This window comes from Lampetra planeri, chromosome 50, assembly GCF_965212315.1.
Source record: "Lampetra planeri chromosome 50, kcLamPlan1.2.h2, whole genome shotgun sequence".
In the NCBI taxonomy this organism is placed as follows: Eukaryota; Metazoa; Chordata; class Hyperoartia; order Petromyzontiformes; family Petromyzontidae; genus Lampetra; species Lampetra planeri.
The window spans coordinates 9,018,964-9,035,097 of NC_136156.1; the positions used below are offsets into that span (position 1 = coordinate 9,018,964).

The 16,134-nt window shown below is 48.0% G+C and overlaps 1 protein-coding gene across 2 annotated transcripts in view; it reads right to left on the reverse strand.

The window, feature by feature from the left end:
* Nucleotides 1-16,134, reverse strand: part of LOC144734206 (calcium homeostasis modulator protein 2-like) — a 37,951-nt gene continuing 21,817 nt past the window's right edge. Inside the window, exon 2 of one of the 2 annotated variants that reach the window (XM_078616310.1) lies at nt 1-3,366. In XM_078616310.1, the coding sequence (XP_078472436.1) occupies nt 3,214-3,366 (153 nt within the window). In that variant the 3' untranslated portion in view covers nt 1-3,213. Of the gene's footprint in view, nt 3,367-8,938; nt 10,231-16,134 lie in introns of those variants that run through there. The other variant, XM_078616309.1, reaches the window with a different exon arrangement.

A 16,134-nucleotide genomic window follows, 5' to 3' on the forward strand; every position in this document is an offset into this window, starting at 1 on the left:
TGTACACTAAAACATTTTTATTTTAATAGAAAACATTTGTAACATTTTAAAGCAATAACTTAAGTGTCAAAAACACAATCTTAAATCGCATTTTTTTAGTTTTTACCTTAACCTATAGTTTTCATGATCTTACCTTCAATGAATGAATTGTGCTTGATTGGCTTTGATTTGAGATGTTGAGGATTAGGTCGCTTTACAATGAGCACTCGCTACGCATAACATGAGAATAATGATGATTGGACTGAAGCAGCAGACAGGATGCTGGGGATAGATGCTAAGATGGCAGCGCATTCGCGAAATACGAGTTGTACGTTTTGTATACGAGGCTGAACCGAGTCAAAAACGACATAACGCCGTACGTGTGGGGAAATTTTACGTTGGGTTCCTCAAAAAGTCAGCAACGTGAGTGCAAGACAACGTATATCTGCGAGCGGCAGACTCTGGGGAATTGCCCTCGTGACTAGCAATTGATAGGGAGCTCTGCACCGGCAGATACCACGCATGACGGATCGTGTTTTTGCCTTATTTTCATACGCGTCATTGGGAGAGACATTGCACGCTCAGGCTTGTGTCGTGACATCGCGGATGTCACGGTGTAATGCCGGCTCGAGCGAGGCACGGCGTTGTATTGACATCGCGGACGCCCTGTACACGTGGGTGTAGTACCAGCCCTAGAGGGGCTCGGTGAGTGCTGATAGCGCTGAGTGGCACCACGCTCGGCGTGCAGTGCCGATGGGGTGTCGGGGTGCCGGCCATGAATGGGGTTACTGGAGGCCATGGCACTTTGGTTGACCCTGGAAGGCACATGACGGGTAAAGTCTACACAGGGGGGCCCCCCAGTGGGGGCTCGGGGTGGTCACGTGTCGGGCGACATCCTGCCAGAGGATTCGAGAAGGTGGTCGTGGCCAAAGGCGGGGCCAGCCACGACCAGTGAGGATATAAACCGGGTCCCCAGAGGGACCGGGGTTTATCGTTGCTGTTATCCTGAAGATTTACGTTCTACGTCCGAGAAGTCACCAACACGTGGACCTGGACCCAAGCCGGGGTCCTGTCCGTTGTAGCTACTCCCAGTGTGATTAGTGTGGTTAGCCTGGTGGTCCACCACCATAGGTTGTAATCTGGTGGAGGGGCAGTTACCCCTTTGTGTTGGTATCAAACACGTTCCTTCGGAGTGGGCAGGTAGGAACTTGGTTGGACCGCGCATTCGTGCACGACAGCTCGCGGTCACGTGACGCACTTCAACCAATCCTGGAGCGTATATGTTTGGGAGGGGCTATGCACGACAGACAAATAATCCCTGGTGGGCAGTGTGGAACTGTTTTTCCTACCTGTACAAATGTGTTGCCTCCAAAGAGCACGTCTGCGACTCAATTGAATCCACTACACCTGTATTCGCAGCATTGGAAATTGCAATGCAATACGTGGGAAGTGTATTATGAACAAGACTGCCCCCCGGTGGCGAGGTCGCTGTATACAGCCGATACAGACGATCATAGTAAGACGATCCTTCCGATTGTACTCCGATCAAAGTCAACCCCTTCGAGGGAACACCTGGAGCAACCACTATTCGTGAGAATGCCCAGTAAATCGTCAACCCACAGACGAAGGATAGTTGAGGGTCGGATCATAGACTGACATGGAACGATATAACCTGACCTGGAGCGTGTCCACTGAGCAACGTACGAGACGTACAGACAACTGCCAGAGGACTCTCGTGGAGAGGGACGAAGACGACGGGCGCTGTCTCTCCAAGCCGTTCCACAGTCGACAAGGATCAACAGTGTCTGGTGCCAAGGGGGGTGACGCGCTGCCGCCCAGCAGACGAGCTGCGAGCGCTATTTAGCGACGTGACCATCACGCACCCCAACGCAGACGGAGCTGGACCCATCATTCCTGCCAGCACGGGCACCGCCGCCAGCGTGAGCAGCGTGCCGACTCAGCAACCACTCCAGCGGTGGACAGAGCCTGAATGAGCAGTCGAGAGCGCCGTGTGTTCGACACACACAACTGCCGACCCAGCGCCCCCTGTTGGGGACCTGAGGTATTTTCGGTACAAGGAACGCTGCACTACGGTGACGCCTCTGGACCCCAGAACCACAGTTAGCAGAAGTAGTACGTGGACAACTCGAACCATAATGCCCGCTATAATTATTGGACCTCGTGGTAACTGCCCTCCAACACACACACACACAGAACGCGCATATCGGTGCGCGTAAGATTGTTCCAATAAATGTTTGTTTTTGTTTCGCAAAGGGTTGCCATTCCAAGGTGGTGTGTTAACTATTAGCTGATCGTGAAAAGCATTGTTCTGTCCCTCGAGTTGCATGAATATGGTAACCAATGAATGCATTCATGTCACACTAAACATGTATATACATCTGTTAACCAAACCTACACACTCGTATGTACACTATTGTTTCATCTATTGGCCAAACCTACACACTTGCATGAACACTATTGTTTCGGGATATTTCTTTTAATTCCATAATCTTACCAATGACTTAATTGATGACACACTAAATATTTATAATCATCTATGTTACGAATCGACACACTCACATGACTACTATTGTTTTGAGATATTACATTTAATCACAATTTTTCCTGCAAATTAATTGATGTCCTACTTGTCAATTGATAAGCATTTATTAGCCAAACTTACACACTCGCATGTACACTTGTTTCGGGACATTTCTTTAATTGAATAATCTTTACAATGAATTCATTGCCGTAACTAAACATAAGCATCTATGTTACGAATCTACACACTCGCATGAATACTATTCTTGATTTGAAGTTTTCATGACTGCAGGAATCCATACTCTTTGGTTCTTTCGATAAAGTCACGTAGGTAGAAAAATAAAATGAAAATATAGTGCTAATCTCCTATTAACACCGCATATGCGCCAACAGCAGAGTCGGTGCTCTCGTGCGGCGACGGAAGCTCATTTCATGCTAATCTCTGTCCCTAATCTCCCCCATTAACACAACTGACGTGCTTGTGATTCGGTGATATCATGATTGATAATATATGCCCATAAACAACGTAAGCCAATAATAATAGCTCGTGATAACTTTACAAATAACTTCCTAATTACATATACATTTATCATTAATATATTTTTTATGAAAAAATTACTAATCTTGTTCGTTCGTTTGTTTCTCAATCTGCTTGCCCTGGTGAGAGTCGCGGCGGCAGCATGTGGGATGTGCTCAGTAGAGTTCCAGGGGGAGTCTACGGGGTGAAACCTTACCAGGTATCTGAACCACCTCAACTGGCTCCTCTCGATCTGGAGGAGCAGCGGCTCGACTGTGGCTCTCCCGGATTACCGAGCTCCTCACCCCATCACAGTGAGTCCGGCAACCCTGTGGAGAAACATTAATTCGGCCCCTTATACCCGCAATCTCATCCTTTCGGTCATTACCCAAATTTCATGACCTGTAAACTGCAAGCTTTGTTCGAGAAATCAGCGTCTGCTTCACTGATGCCGCATCAATCCGCCGGCCAATCTCCCGCTCCCACTTACCATCACTTGCCAAAGAGATCCCCTCACCTAGAGAGAACAATCCACCATCTGCCGGGAGTGAACCATGACCTCAAATTTGGAGGTGCTGATTCTCATCTCAGCCGCTTCACACTCGGCATCAAACCATTCAAATGCATGCTGGAGATCACAGATTGACGAGGTAAAGAGGACAACGTCATCTGCCAAAAGCAGCGACGACACCTCCATGCCCCATACTGGATACTCTCCATACCTCGGCTGCGCCTTGATATCCTGTCCATGAAAATCACAAACAGGAGTGGAGACAATACCAACAGTGAACGACTTTGATTTATCACCAAGAATACGGACACAGCTCTCACTCCAGGAAAAGGGATCAGTGACACCAGTACATCATACTCTCGCAGTACCTGCAACAAGACATTGTGAGGAATACGGTCATATGCTTTTTCCAAGTATACAAAGCAGAAGTAGACTGGAGAAGCATACTCCGATGACCCCTCATATCTGTGAGAGGGAAAAGAGCTGGTCCATTGTTCCATGACCATGACGAAATTCACATTGTTCCTCCTGCATCTGAGGCTCAACCACCAGACAGAGCCTCCTCTCCAGCACTCTGGCATAAGCATTATCTGGGATGCGGAAGAGCGCAATTCCTCTGTAGTTAGAGCACACCCTCTGGTCCCACGACCCCAGTTTGCCAATCCAGAGGTACTGTACCTGCCTTCCATGCAATATTGAAGAGGCGTGTTAACCACGACACTTCAACACTGTCCAGCACTCTCAACAACTCTGACCGAATCTTGTCCACCTCAGCGGCTCCTCAGTGTTCCTTCCACCTCTCGACTACCCTTACTGACAGCCTGGGTCACGTCCCGTTGACCCCTCCCTAAGGTGTCGGATGGTTTGCCACAAAATCTTTGAGGCTGCCCAATAGTCCCTCACCCATGGCCTCTCCAAACTCCTGGCATGCTCGAGTTTTCACTTCAGCGACTGCTGTAGCTGCCGCCCTCTTGGCAAGCCGGTACCTCTCAATCCTTTTACGGAGCATAGCTCGGAATGCCTCCTTCAACTTGACAGCTTCCCTCACCACTTGCGTCCACCAGCGGATTCTAGGGTTGCTGCCATGACAGGCACCAACTGCCGTCAAGCCACAGTTTGTCGCAGCTGCAATCAGAATCGAGGTCGTGGACAATGGGGAGGTCGTGGACTCAATGTCCACAACCTCCCCGGGAATGCAGGAGACATTTTCCAGAAGGTGGAAGTTGAAATCTTTCTGCACTGGGTCTTCTGCCAGCCGTTCCCAGAAAACCCGCACTATTCGTTTGGGCCTTCCACGTCTATCTGGTCGGTGACACAAACGTCAGATTCAACTTACCCCTCTTACAATTCAGTGCGCTCACATGACATTGACTTCTCCAAGACAGAGGTTCTCTGAAAGCCATCTGGCTACCATGAGAGATTCGTTCATGAGGCGATCCACATATACAAACACAGAGACAATTTTAACGGAGAAGATGGGTTCTGGCTCAGCAATCATTGGAAGGACGTAATAAACCATTTCGGATCTTAACTGATTGTGTTCACGTTTACGGTGACTTTCAGACCGCAGTCTACTCACTGGCATGGACTATATATCTTTTATTCTCTGCAGGGAATGGATTCTTTGCTCCGCTGCAAGTCTCCGACCACAACTCTCCCATTGACATATTTCATTGCTTCCTCTTAGTACCTTTCACGCTTTCACGCGACGGTCAATGGTATAGTGTATAGCAGATTGTATAATAATAATAAATAGTATAAAAGTGTAATGTTTAATATAATGTATAAGGTAATATACAGTATCGTAATTGTATAGTGAAAATACAGCAGTGTTGTATATAGTAGGGTGGGTAGAATAATACATAGTGTAATATTACAATGTATAGTCTAAGGGTGTTGTATAGTAATACAGTATACAATTTAATGTTTAACACGTAGCCTTTCGCGACCAATATTATTCATAATCAACGTTTTTGGGTTTAGATCGCGTTATTTATAAATGTGTCGTAACCCTCCACCACCCGACACGGCCAATCAGTAAAAAAGTGTCACGTTAACAAAGGACAATTAGTTCACTGCTTTAGCCCACCGGTGTGTTGAAGCGTGAAACCACAACATTTACAATTTGAGTACGACGTTTCGCTGGTAATTGCATCCAGCATCATCGGGCAATTCGCCAGAATGGTGAGGCTCTGCTCTGTCTCCCGTTCTTATATAGAGCAGCAGCAGGGTGACGTCATCATTAACTCATTAACTCATCAGGTGCAAAGATTTGAGGGGGGGTTATTGTAATTATATAAACGTCGTACTCAAATTGTAAATGTTGTGGTTTCACGCTTCAACACACCGGTGGGCTAAAGCAGTGAACTAATTGTCTTTTGTCAACGTGACACTTTTTTACTGATTGGCCGTGTCGGGTGGTGGAGGGTTACGACACATTTATAAATAACGCGATCTAAACCCAAAAACGTTGATTATGAATACAATTTAATGTTGGGTTTGTCTATGGTAGTATATAGTACGGGGTAGACCCGTGTGATGTAAGAGAAAAAAGTTTAGCTGGAGGCATATTATATTTTTTGCGACATAGAATTGTAATGTATGACTTACTGTTAGTAGCTCAGTTTATTGGAGAGTATATTTAGTATACTGATGAAGTTTATACTCCCTCTCTTTGTTGCTGCTAATCCTGCATAATGCACGGGCATAATGACTTTGAAACCCCCCGCCCTCCTCCTACGCATTACAAGTAGTGACTAATCCCATATCTGCATTTCCCATAAATATGCTAAATTACTCTTGATATGCAAATTATTTTGTCAAGGCGCTCTTCCCCCTCCAACCCAGCTTAAATATACGCTGCCAAGCCTGGTGGTGTTCATTCAGACGCTGTCTTTCCGACAGACCTGTTCTTCACCTGAGGACGGCTGCTTGCGTTGTGGCCGAAACGTCGTGAGAATTATTTTATTATGTTTTATTTTTATTATTTTATTATTTCCCTTCTACTTGACTTTACCAGGAAAAAAACAAGATGACTCCCTGCAGCCACGAAAGCTTTAAATCGAAGTTTTAAAGTAAAGATGATTCGCCGATTAACTGCAGAAACATACTGCAGATTCCAGAACAGGTGAAGCACTTTTTTTGAATTGCACTTTTATTAACGGTCATATAGTAAAGATAAGTAAGCCTGGTTCCCTTACTAGCAACGTGTAGACAGGTTAGGAGATAACCCTCAAGCAGGTACTAGTCAATGATTTCCTTTCCAAAGGCAAATGTGGAAAAACATGTGGACAGGTAAGTAATTTACCATGTTTAGACAGTGTGAGCTCACCTGCGATTAATCATATGTATAAATGTGCACTCTGCTAATAGCTACAGGCAACCAGGTGCATTGTTTATTTTAAATGAATGCAATGGTGACCAAAAATAGGTTCCCAAGCCCCACGTGTGCTGGAGACTACGGGGAATGCCCCCAATTTAGATTTTGGCGGACTTCCTTAGGAGAGATTGAGCTGCGGTGTTGTAAGAGGGGGTGTCTGGTCGCTGTTGCAGATACGCAACTGCCCTTCTGGAGAACACTTTGAAATAAAGTTTAGCTGTTCCACAAACCCCTGGGGCTCGGCTGTTGTGGAGTCGCCCACTTCTCGAGGACAGAACACAACGCAGAGTGTCTACTCATCGTCTCTGAACTTTATTATTTGTATCCCTCTTTAGGATCCGCATGAACTGAGAGTAATGAAGCCACCTAAGCTTGCGTGTGTGAGCTGCACTATGAATCCAGGGTCCCGAGTTTGATTCCTGCTCACGGCCAACACCAGTGACGGTTATTTGAGCCGGTCCAGCGCATCCCCTAGGTCGACTCGGCCTCAATTAAATACCTAGTTCAGTGTGTACATATCGCCACTGAGGAGGCAAAGGCGGGCAGGCGTGGTGCTGGCCACCCACCCCCTCGTCCCTGCTTTCTTAGGTGCTCACTAACAGTGTTAATGCTCTATGGGGGAATCTGTTTCTGTACTTCGAGCTGCCTTAATTAGTCTCCAATGTTACAAAACTGAATCAATGTGTGTTTAATGTTTTACATTGTCCAAGACATAACGTTACACCTGTGGTGTTCTTTTATCGTTGTGCTAAAATTTCATCCTAAAGATTTGCTTACGCATTTGCCCCAGGTACAATTAATCGAGTAAACTTATATTGTTAGTTTTGGTAGTTCATATGTGGTACCGGTTAACTCTTTCCCACTCTTAATGATGATGTACACGTACACATACGTCATCAAAGGCCATCCGGGAGGGCATATGGTACAGATTGACGCCGGCTATTACAGTTTGGCACCACCTATCAATGAGTGCGGTCGTGTCGCTACGGTTCTCTGTGGTGAGTAGAATGTCTTTAAAAACAGCAGCGCTACACCTTCCTAAATAAAATTAACGCTGAAACGCTTGCGCGTTTCCGAGATTCAGCGGTAAACGGCACCCACCCTGAAACTTAGACATCTCGGAGTGGGAAAGTATTAGGAATTGTATATTTTTTTCCGTGCCAAATCTAGCCATTTTATCAGCGATTCCCGCAATATATGGGAGTTTAATTGTTTTGATTGCATTGTTAATTTCTTCTATTTGTTATCGGATTTCTTTAACACTGAATGATCTGTTGATTTGTGAATGATTAAATCCATTCAACTGTCACAATTTTTTCACATCTCAATCCTCTGACTTCCATTATCTGACACAGATTTTGCCCTATATTAGCATCTTTAAGAGGATTTTCATTGTGGGCGATCGTGAGTATGCTTTTCAGATCGGCATCAGTGTTTTCTTTCGATAAATGTGTAATAAAGGACTCTCAGGCGATGTTGTTCTCCGTGTCCTTTATTTGGGTTCTTGCTCGCACCCCGCGATGTCTCCGCTCGGACCCGCACCTTCTCCGCCTCGTGCCTCCGCACGTCGTCTGAGTCCTCCGCTCTCTCTCTCTCTGCAGCCACACCGCTGCCCGTGTGCTCGGCACACTCCGCAGCCACCCTGCTGCTCCGTGTGCTCCCGCACACTCTGCAGACACCCCCGCTGCCCCACGAACACCACTGGCTGACGGTGCCGTGACTCCAGCCTCGTGGCAATCGCGCCACTCCTCGTCAGCACTCCGCGTGGCCTCTCCCTTCTCTATCCTGTCTCCACTCCCGATCCCCTTCCGGTTCTCCCCTTATATCCTCCCCCTCACGTGACCCTAACTCCTCCTCCTCCTCACGTGACCCTGACTCCACCCACACTCACGTGACCCAGTCCTTGCTCGCATTACAAATGCTTTGTGAAAATGCAACCAAAACGAACTCAAGTATATTGTGGGAGTCACTGATAAATTGGCGAGATGATTGGAAGAATACACAACAACAATTTGTAATTGATACCAAGGATGGGCACTGCCCAAACTCGCAACAGAAGGCATTTATTGGAGTACTTGCTCCTGTGGCATATCAAACATTTATTGTAAGCTCAAATAAAACATGCAAATACATGCACTTCTATGTAATACTTCCTGCTCCATTGTGGATGCACATTGATGGAATCAATTTCCCTATTTAAGGCTAAAGACTGGATGACATTTTCACAATACTAGCAACTGCCTGATGATGCTGGTTGTAAATATCAGCGACATTTTGTACCCATTGAAATGTTGTCCGATTACTCTCCATATACTCTCTAACGTATCTGTTTGCTGCGGCAGTAATACACATGATAACTTTATTCATTGGCTGTGTCATGTGGACGAGAGTTTACAACATATTTTTATTTTGTGATCTAACTTAATATAAAAAAAGTAATCTTGGGCTTGTCCGTTGGAATAAAAATAATCTCATTGTTAAATTGACCATGTGTGCTTCTCCATTTTCATTTCCTAGATTCCTAGATTGAGGCCTGCGATTTACAATATATACTCAATCCCCTGACTAATGTGACCCAACATGTAAACACATTTTGTTCAACATCACATGATTGCAATCCATATCACTCAGCGAGTTACTTCTCTATTACACTCCGCATTAGTTGGCTTGTTACTAGGCAGTAAAACCCTGCAGCTCTGCATATTATTACACATTAAAGTTGCGTGTCAATCGCGCACAGTGAGAGTGCAGTCACATTACGCTCGCAACTAAAGAGCAGCCCAGCCAATCATCCCCATCCTTCACAGTGAAGTAATGCCACAGGAGGAGGGAGGGCCACTCGAGGAGGTGGGGCTTTACACTGGGAGATGGGCCACACTAAGAGGTGGGGAGTGCTGGGAGTCACTCTCGCCACCTTTAGCCAGACTCCTCACCGATGTCGGGCAACAGAGGTGTATACCCAACCTCAACTTCCCCTCTCCATGGGCCGCGCCCTGAACTCCTCGACCACGAGTGGAGGTCACTGCAGTCTTCTCCATTGTCCACATATTGAAGTTCAGACGGGATTATAACCCAAGTGTCCTGGCCAGCTCTGACGCGAGAGAGAACGTCAAACAGGTGAGAAACGTTCCTCTCGGCTAAAGTCTTTGCAAGTTCCTTTGTCTTCTCATTGATGAACTGAGCCTCGTATCGCTCATACTCTGACTTGAGCAACGTGGAATGATCCTTGAAAATCAGTTTCGTCGCAAGAAACATGAGGAGAAAATCCCCAGCAATAACGAACGTCATAATCCAAGCTTTATCCTGAAACACAAAGAGAATAATACGTGAATTCAACATGTGGTGGGAAAAGGTAGCTCTGTCCCTTTTAACATGACCATATTTGCCAGTTTTCTACAAACATAATTGACAGTAGTGGTATTAATTTGCTTTCTATTGCCTACAGCATCACTACATATCAAAAATGTGTTTTATATAGTCAAATACAGGCAGACCTCGCCGAACACGAGGGTTATGTTCCTGGAAAATGCCATAATTCCTGGGTCCGGAATTATCATCCCATCCCTCTGTTTAACTAACTATACACTTTCTGCTTTATTATTGTACTAAAGGATGCTTAGTCACTCTCCATTTCTTGTGCGTGTGCACAATATTTTTCAATTTCACCTGAACACAAGCCCCTGTGTCTCCATTACTCTTCCTACACCACGGCACTCACGCCCAACATTCGCCCCTAAGACCTTCACTTGGACGTTAAATGGTCCACCATCTAGGCATCTGTATGACTGACGTCAACAAGTGGATGGCTCTATGCATGCGTCAATGTGAACATTTGCAATGTCCTGTTGTGCGTGTTGAGTGTCTTACATTATCATGAAACACGAAAAACACATAAACTTTGGTAAATAAATCGTTCTCAGTCAATTTTTTCACACTTTACATACAGCACTCTCACGGCACAACTTTTCAACATGGAGATGAGAATCGTGGCAGCATAAAACTGCGCATAGCCGAAACATCACCCCGTGTTCCAGAAAACGGACATTAGGTCAACTGCGTATGGGCAGTCCTCAATTTACGAACATAATTTGTTCCCAAGAGCCGTTTGTAAGTCGAACGGTTTTTGTAAGTCGGAACACAATAATGTACTGTATTTAAATGCCCATACCGTCAGTGTTATGAAATGTGTTATGGTTTAACAAAGGGAAGCAGTTTACCTCGTAAAAAAAAGAAAATATTGTACATTTGCATGTAATACAGGAAACCTTTTAGTTTCACGGGTTGATCGTTCGCGGTTTCGACTTCTCGTGGGCAACCTCTTTACACAATAATTTAGTTATCGCGGGGTTAGTTTTTGCCTTTCGCAGGTACACTGTACCCGGAAGTACTGTATTGTTGGCTAGTACAGTGGTGTTGGGGCAGGTGAGGGATGCAAGACAGTCGTGGTACCTCGACCTTTTCCGTGCAAGCTTCATGCAGATGTAATGGGTTCGAATTAGGTGCACACACACACAGCTTGGAGGCAACACTATTTATTAAACGGTAAGTAATATAACACTGTACATGAGGTGGTGACCACCTTCCTCAACTCACTAACACTCTGGAACACGACACAGTGTGGACCAGGCAGCCAACAGGCTGCCTGGCCCAGGACGACGACCCGGGACTTGAGGACCGATGATATCGTTATCACTTCGGAGTACAACAGCCCCGCTCTGTGTTCACACCACGCTTATATCTGCTCTGGCGTGGCCGGCTCCGCCCAGGCCACGCCTCCCTTCCCAGGCCACGCCTCCCTTCCCAGGCCACGCCTCCCTTCCCCCACCTCACGGGAGGTCTGGGTCCCTCCACCACGTGAACCCCCAGGCACCCCCTTGGGGCCCCCAGCCCTCGTACGGGCCGACACAGTAGTGACGTCCTATGTCACTACACAGAAACAGACCCCTGCATAGCCTATTAACAGACTATTGGGGCAAGTGCTGTTAGCGAGCGCCTATGAAGGGTGGCACAGCACACGAGGGGGTGGGTGGCCAGCACTACACCCAGTCACGTGTCTCCCCAGGTGGTGATGTTTACACATCGCACCAGGTACTCATTTGAGGCCGAGTCGACCGAGGTGAGGCCCATGACCGATTCAGATAATAGCCACTGGTGTTGGGCATCAGCGGGAATCGAACTCGGGTCGCTGGGCTCATAGAGCAGCACGCTAACTATTGCACTACCGCTCTCCAACAACAACAACCGCCATTCACCACTAAGTGGCGGTGACGTCACCACGATGCTTGTGCCAGGCTATGTGCACGTTGAGGCTACGTGAAATGTCGAACACCCGCTGGCAGGAGGTCACGGGGCAGACCCAGGTGCCACGGGTCGGCTGACTGAGATGACTAGCTGATGTACCACCTGTGCCAACTCGCTTTGCTTTAGCCACCCGGCGCTCCGCTCGTTGTTGTGAGCGTTGCTCCCCCCCCCCTCCCCGTTGGAGGGCGACTGCCTCCAACTGCCCAGTAGCGTCCTTCACGAGCCTCCTCCACAGAGGCCGATCTTGACACCTGTTGTATATATAGGCCTTTTTCCAAAATTTTGATTAAGAATAATTCTGCCAAATTTGTATAATCATTCGCAGTGCAGCTGCCTTTCACACTCGGGACCAGGCAGCAAGAGATAAGCCATAAAAGGTAATTAAAAAAAAGCAAAGGGGGGGGTTGCTAATGATATTCTGGGGAATCTCTACATGGCTTCAAAGGCCCCCCTCAAAGAATACAGACAGTATCCGCCACGAAGAAACAGGCAATTAAAAACAAATATCTCTTAATACAACGGTTAAAAGTTCAGAACTTAGCAACAAGAATAAGTCGACATCATAGTCTGCCAACACACCCATATTAAAAACCAGACTGCAGTCACATTGGTGGCCTTGAATTATTAATTACCTTATTTTACTCTCATTCACCTCACATAGTTTGTTATTGTATCTTGCTATATACGTGACTTTCCCAAAAAAACACAAGGAATATGAATTCCAGCAGTCAAGAAAGCTTTAACTGAAAACTTAGTTATATCTCTAACCTCAGGACATCAAAATATAACTCGAGTAAAACAGCACAAATATCTGGATACAGACAGACAACAAAGGTTAATAAAACTGTAGTGACAGAGAAAGATCACTACTGTGTCGGCCCGTACGAAGGCTGGGGGCCCCAAGGGGGTGCTTGGGGGGTCACGTGGTGGAGGGATCCGGACCCTCCCAGAGGTGGGGGAAGTGAGGCGTGTCCTGGGAAGGGAGGCGTGGCCTGAAGAGAGCCAGCCACGCCGGGGCGGAGCCAGCCACGCCAAACCAAATATAAGCGTGGTGTGAACGCAGAGCGAGGCTGCTGTTGTACTGTACTCCAAGGTGAAGACATCTTCGGTCGTCAAGTCCCGAGTCGTCGTCCTGGGCCAGGCAGGCCATTGCCTGCCTGGTCCAGTCTGTGTCGTGTTCCAGAGTGTTAGTGAGTTGAGGAAGGTGGTCACCACCTCATGTAGAGTGTTATATTATTTACCGTTTAATAAATAGTGTTGCCTCCAAGTTGCGTGTGTGTGCACCTAATTTGAACCTACTACATCTGGTGTCAGAAGTGGGGTTAATAAATATTGCTAGGTGTTATCCTAGGGAAGTAAAATGGGCACACGAAAAACAAATATAAAACTCACCTGGACGCCTTCGTACAACGGGGACGGTGTGACAACCATCCTTCTGACAGCCCCGGGGATGGCAGCCCCGGTGACAGAGAGAGAGAGATGGCGCTGCACGCGGAGCGGCGGGACTGTCACCACACTGCTGCTTCGCCGCCATCGGGAATGGAGCGACGGAGCCGCGGGGAGAGGACACCATCGTCGCTGCGGGGGCTGGCAGGGGAGGCCCGGCCATGCGGGCCACGGGGTTCCCGCCATTTCGGCGGCTGGTCGGGGCGCGGTTCCCGCTAAAGCGTCGCTCCCGCCATTTCGGCGGCTGGTCGGGGCGCGGTTCCCGCCAAAACGCTGCTCCCGCCAACTCGAGGGCTGGTCGGGGCGCGGTTCCCGCCAACTCGAGGGCTGGTCGGGGCGCGGTTCCCGCCAACTCGAGGGCTGGTCGGGGCGCGGTTCCCGCCAACTCGAGGGCTGGTCGGGGCGCGGTTCCCGCCAAAACGCCGCTCCTGCTGCCGAAATGCCGCTCCCGCCGACATCAACGCCTGCAGAGGGGGAGTTCCAGCCTTCTGCTCGAGCGCGAGAGGTGGATGGGTTCGCAAGAGCAGGCTGTGTTCACCATGCAAGATTCTTCGGGGTGTCCCAGTGCTCCACCTTGCCGCCCTCCACTATTCACAGTTTGCCAGGCGAGTCGTGACATGACAAGCACCCGGCCCCAAGAAAAAAAATAATAATCTTCACCCATCTTACGTGCGCCGGGTTGCGATCGCGTGTGTTTTTTTTTTTTAACTCGCTGGGTTGCGGAGCGTGTTCGTCCGGTTGTGTGCGTGATAAATTGACGCGGCGACCATGGGGGTTTCTGCTTGTAACAAGTGTTGTTGTTAAATACGGCGTCGAGATCGGTATCTTCTGGGTGTAGTTAATGATTAATTCGTGTTGGTGTCCCGAGCTCCGTTGATATCCTGTAGGTTGCCGTGTTAATGACTCGTGTTACATCGTTTTGTTGCGAAATCGCCATTGTTATTGTGTATACTGTATGGAGGTTCGCTCGTGATTGTCACGTGTAACTGTAAGAAACTTTGATCGTCATTGTTGCCAAGGTACAGACCGTATGGAGCTTTGCTTGGAATTGTTAACAGTGTATGGAATGTTGGGTACTTGCTTGTGATTGTTTACTATGTACGGATTGTCTGGAGTATTGATTGTGTGTGTTGCCATGTGGGGACTGGATGGAGCATTGCGCCAAACGATTTACTGTACGAACTTCGTATACTGCATATACTGTATTAATCAATTCGGCGATTCTTGGGGTTTGTGTATAGTTTTTTTGCTCTCAAAATTCGAATGCCCTGAGTCCCATGGTTAATGTTGAAGGGGATTTAGAAATGACAGCTTCGGTTTGTTTCAAACTCGCTGGTTGGTTCCTGTCCGTTGTTGCACAGATGATGTCTTTTGTGCGGGAATGCCCCTTGTGTTCTACATGGATCGGGGGTGCGTTTCCGTTAATTGCCGTCAAATTGCGTTGCTCTCTCCACTCGGTTGGTACAGCTGCATGCTGCAATGCGAGTCTCGGAGATGATGTGTACGGATACGGGATGTGAGGTGTATTGTTGTGACCATTGAATATTCGGGATCGTCACAAATTGTGCGTACCTGTTCGGCATTGGATCAGTTCTGTGGGGGATCATAATTCAAATTGTATGTGTTGTGATGGTGTTAAATTGCGATGGTGACATGCTGCCAGGGATTTTTAATTGTGCTGCTGGCTGTCACCTATCTTGGGGCGCAGGTCCTGACCAGGATGGCCCAGTGAGTGTTGCGTGTCTAACATGAACGTTGTGGTCCCGTCATGCAATGGCTGACGGCTTGACCTGACAGCCCGGAGATTGAAACACTCCGTGGCATGTCTAGCCTAGTGGGCTGTGCGCTCACATGGCTCAGAGTGTGGTCCCGTCATGCAATGGCTGATGGCTTGACCTGACAGCCCGGAGATCGAGACACTCCGTGGCTTGTCTAGCCTAGTGGGCTGTGCGCTCACATGGCTCAGAGAGTGTGGTCCCGTCATGCTGTCTGACAGCTTGACCTGACAGCCCGGAGATCGAGACACTGCGTGGCTTGTCTAGCCAAGTGGGCTGTGCGCTCACATGGCTCAGAGAGTGTGGTCCCATCATGCTGTGTCTGATGGCTTGACCTGACGGCCCGGAGAGTGAGACACTCGGAGGTGCGTTGAAACAGTGGGCTGGAGATTCGTAAGGTTCAGGTGGAGTTGTCCTGTTACGTTGGGACTGTATCCCTCAGTTGTTAGGGTGCATGTTGTGCAATGAGTGAACGATGGGTCGTCTCAGCTCGGTCGGTACAGCTATATGCTGCGATGCGAGTCTTGGAGAGAGACTGGGTCGTCTCAGCTCGGTCGGTACAGCTATATGCTGCGATGCGAGTCTTGGAGAGAGACTGGGTCTCAGCTCGGTCGGTACAGCTATATGCTGCGATGCGAGTCTTGGAGAGAGACTGGGTTAAAATCCCACCGATATGGCCGACGTG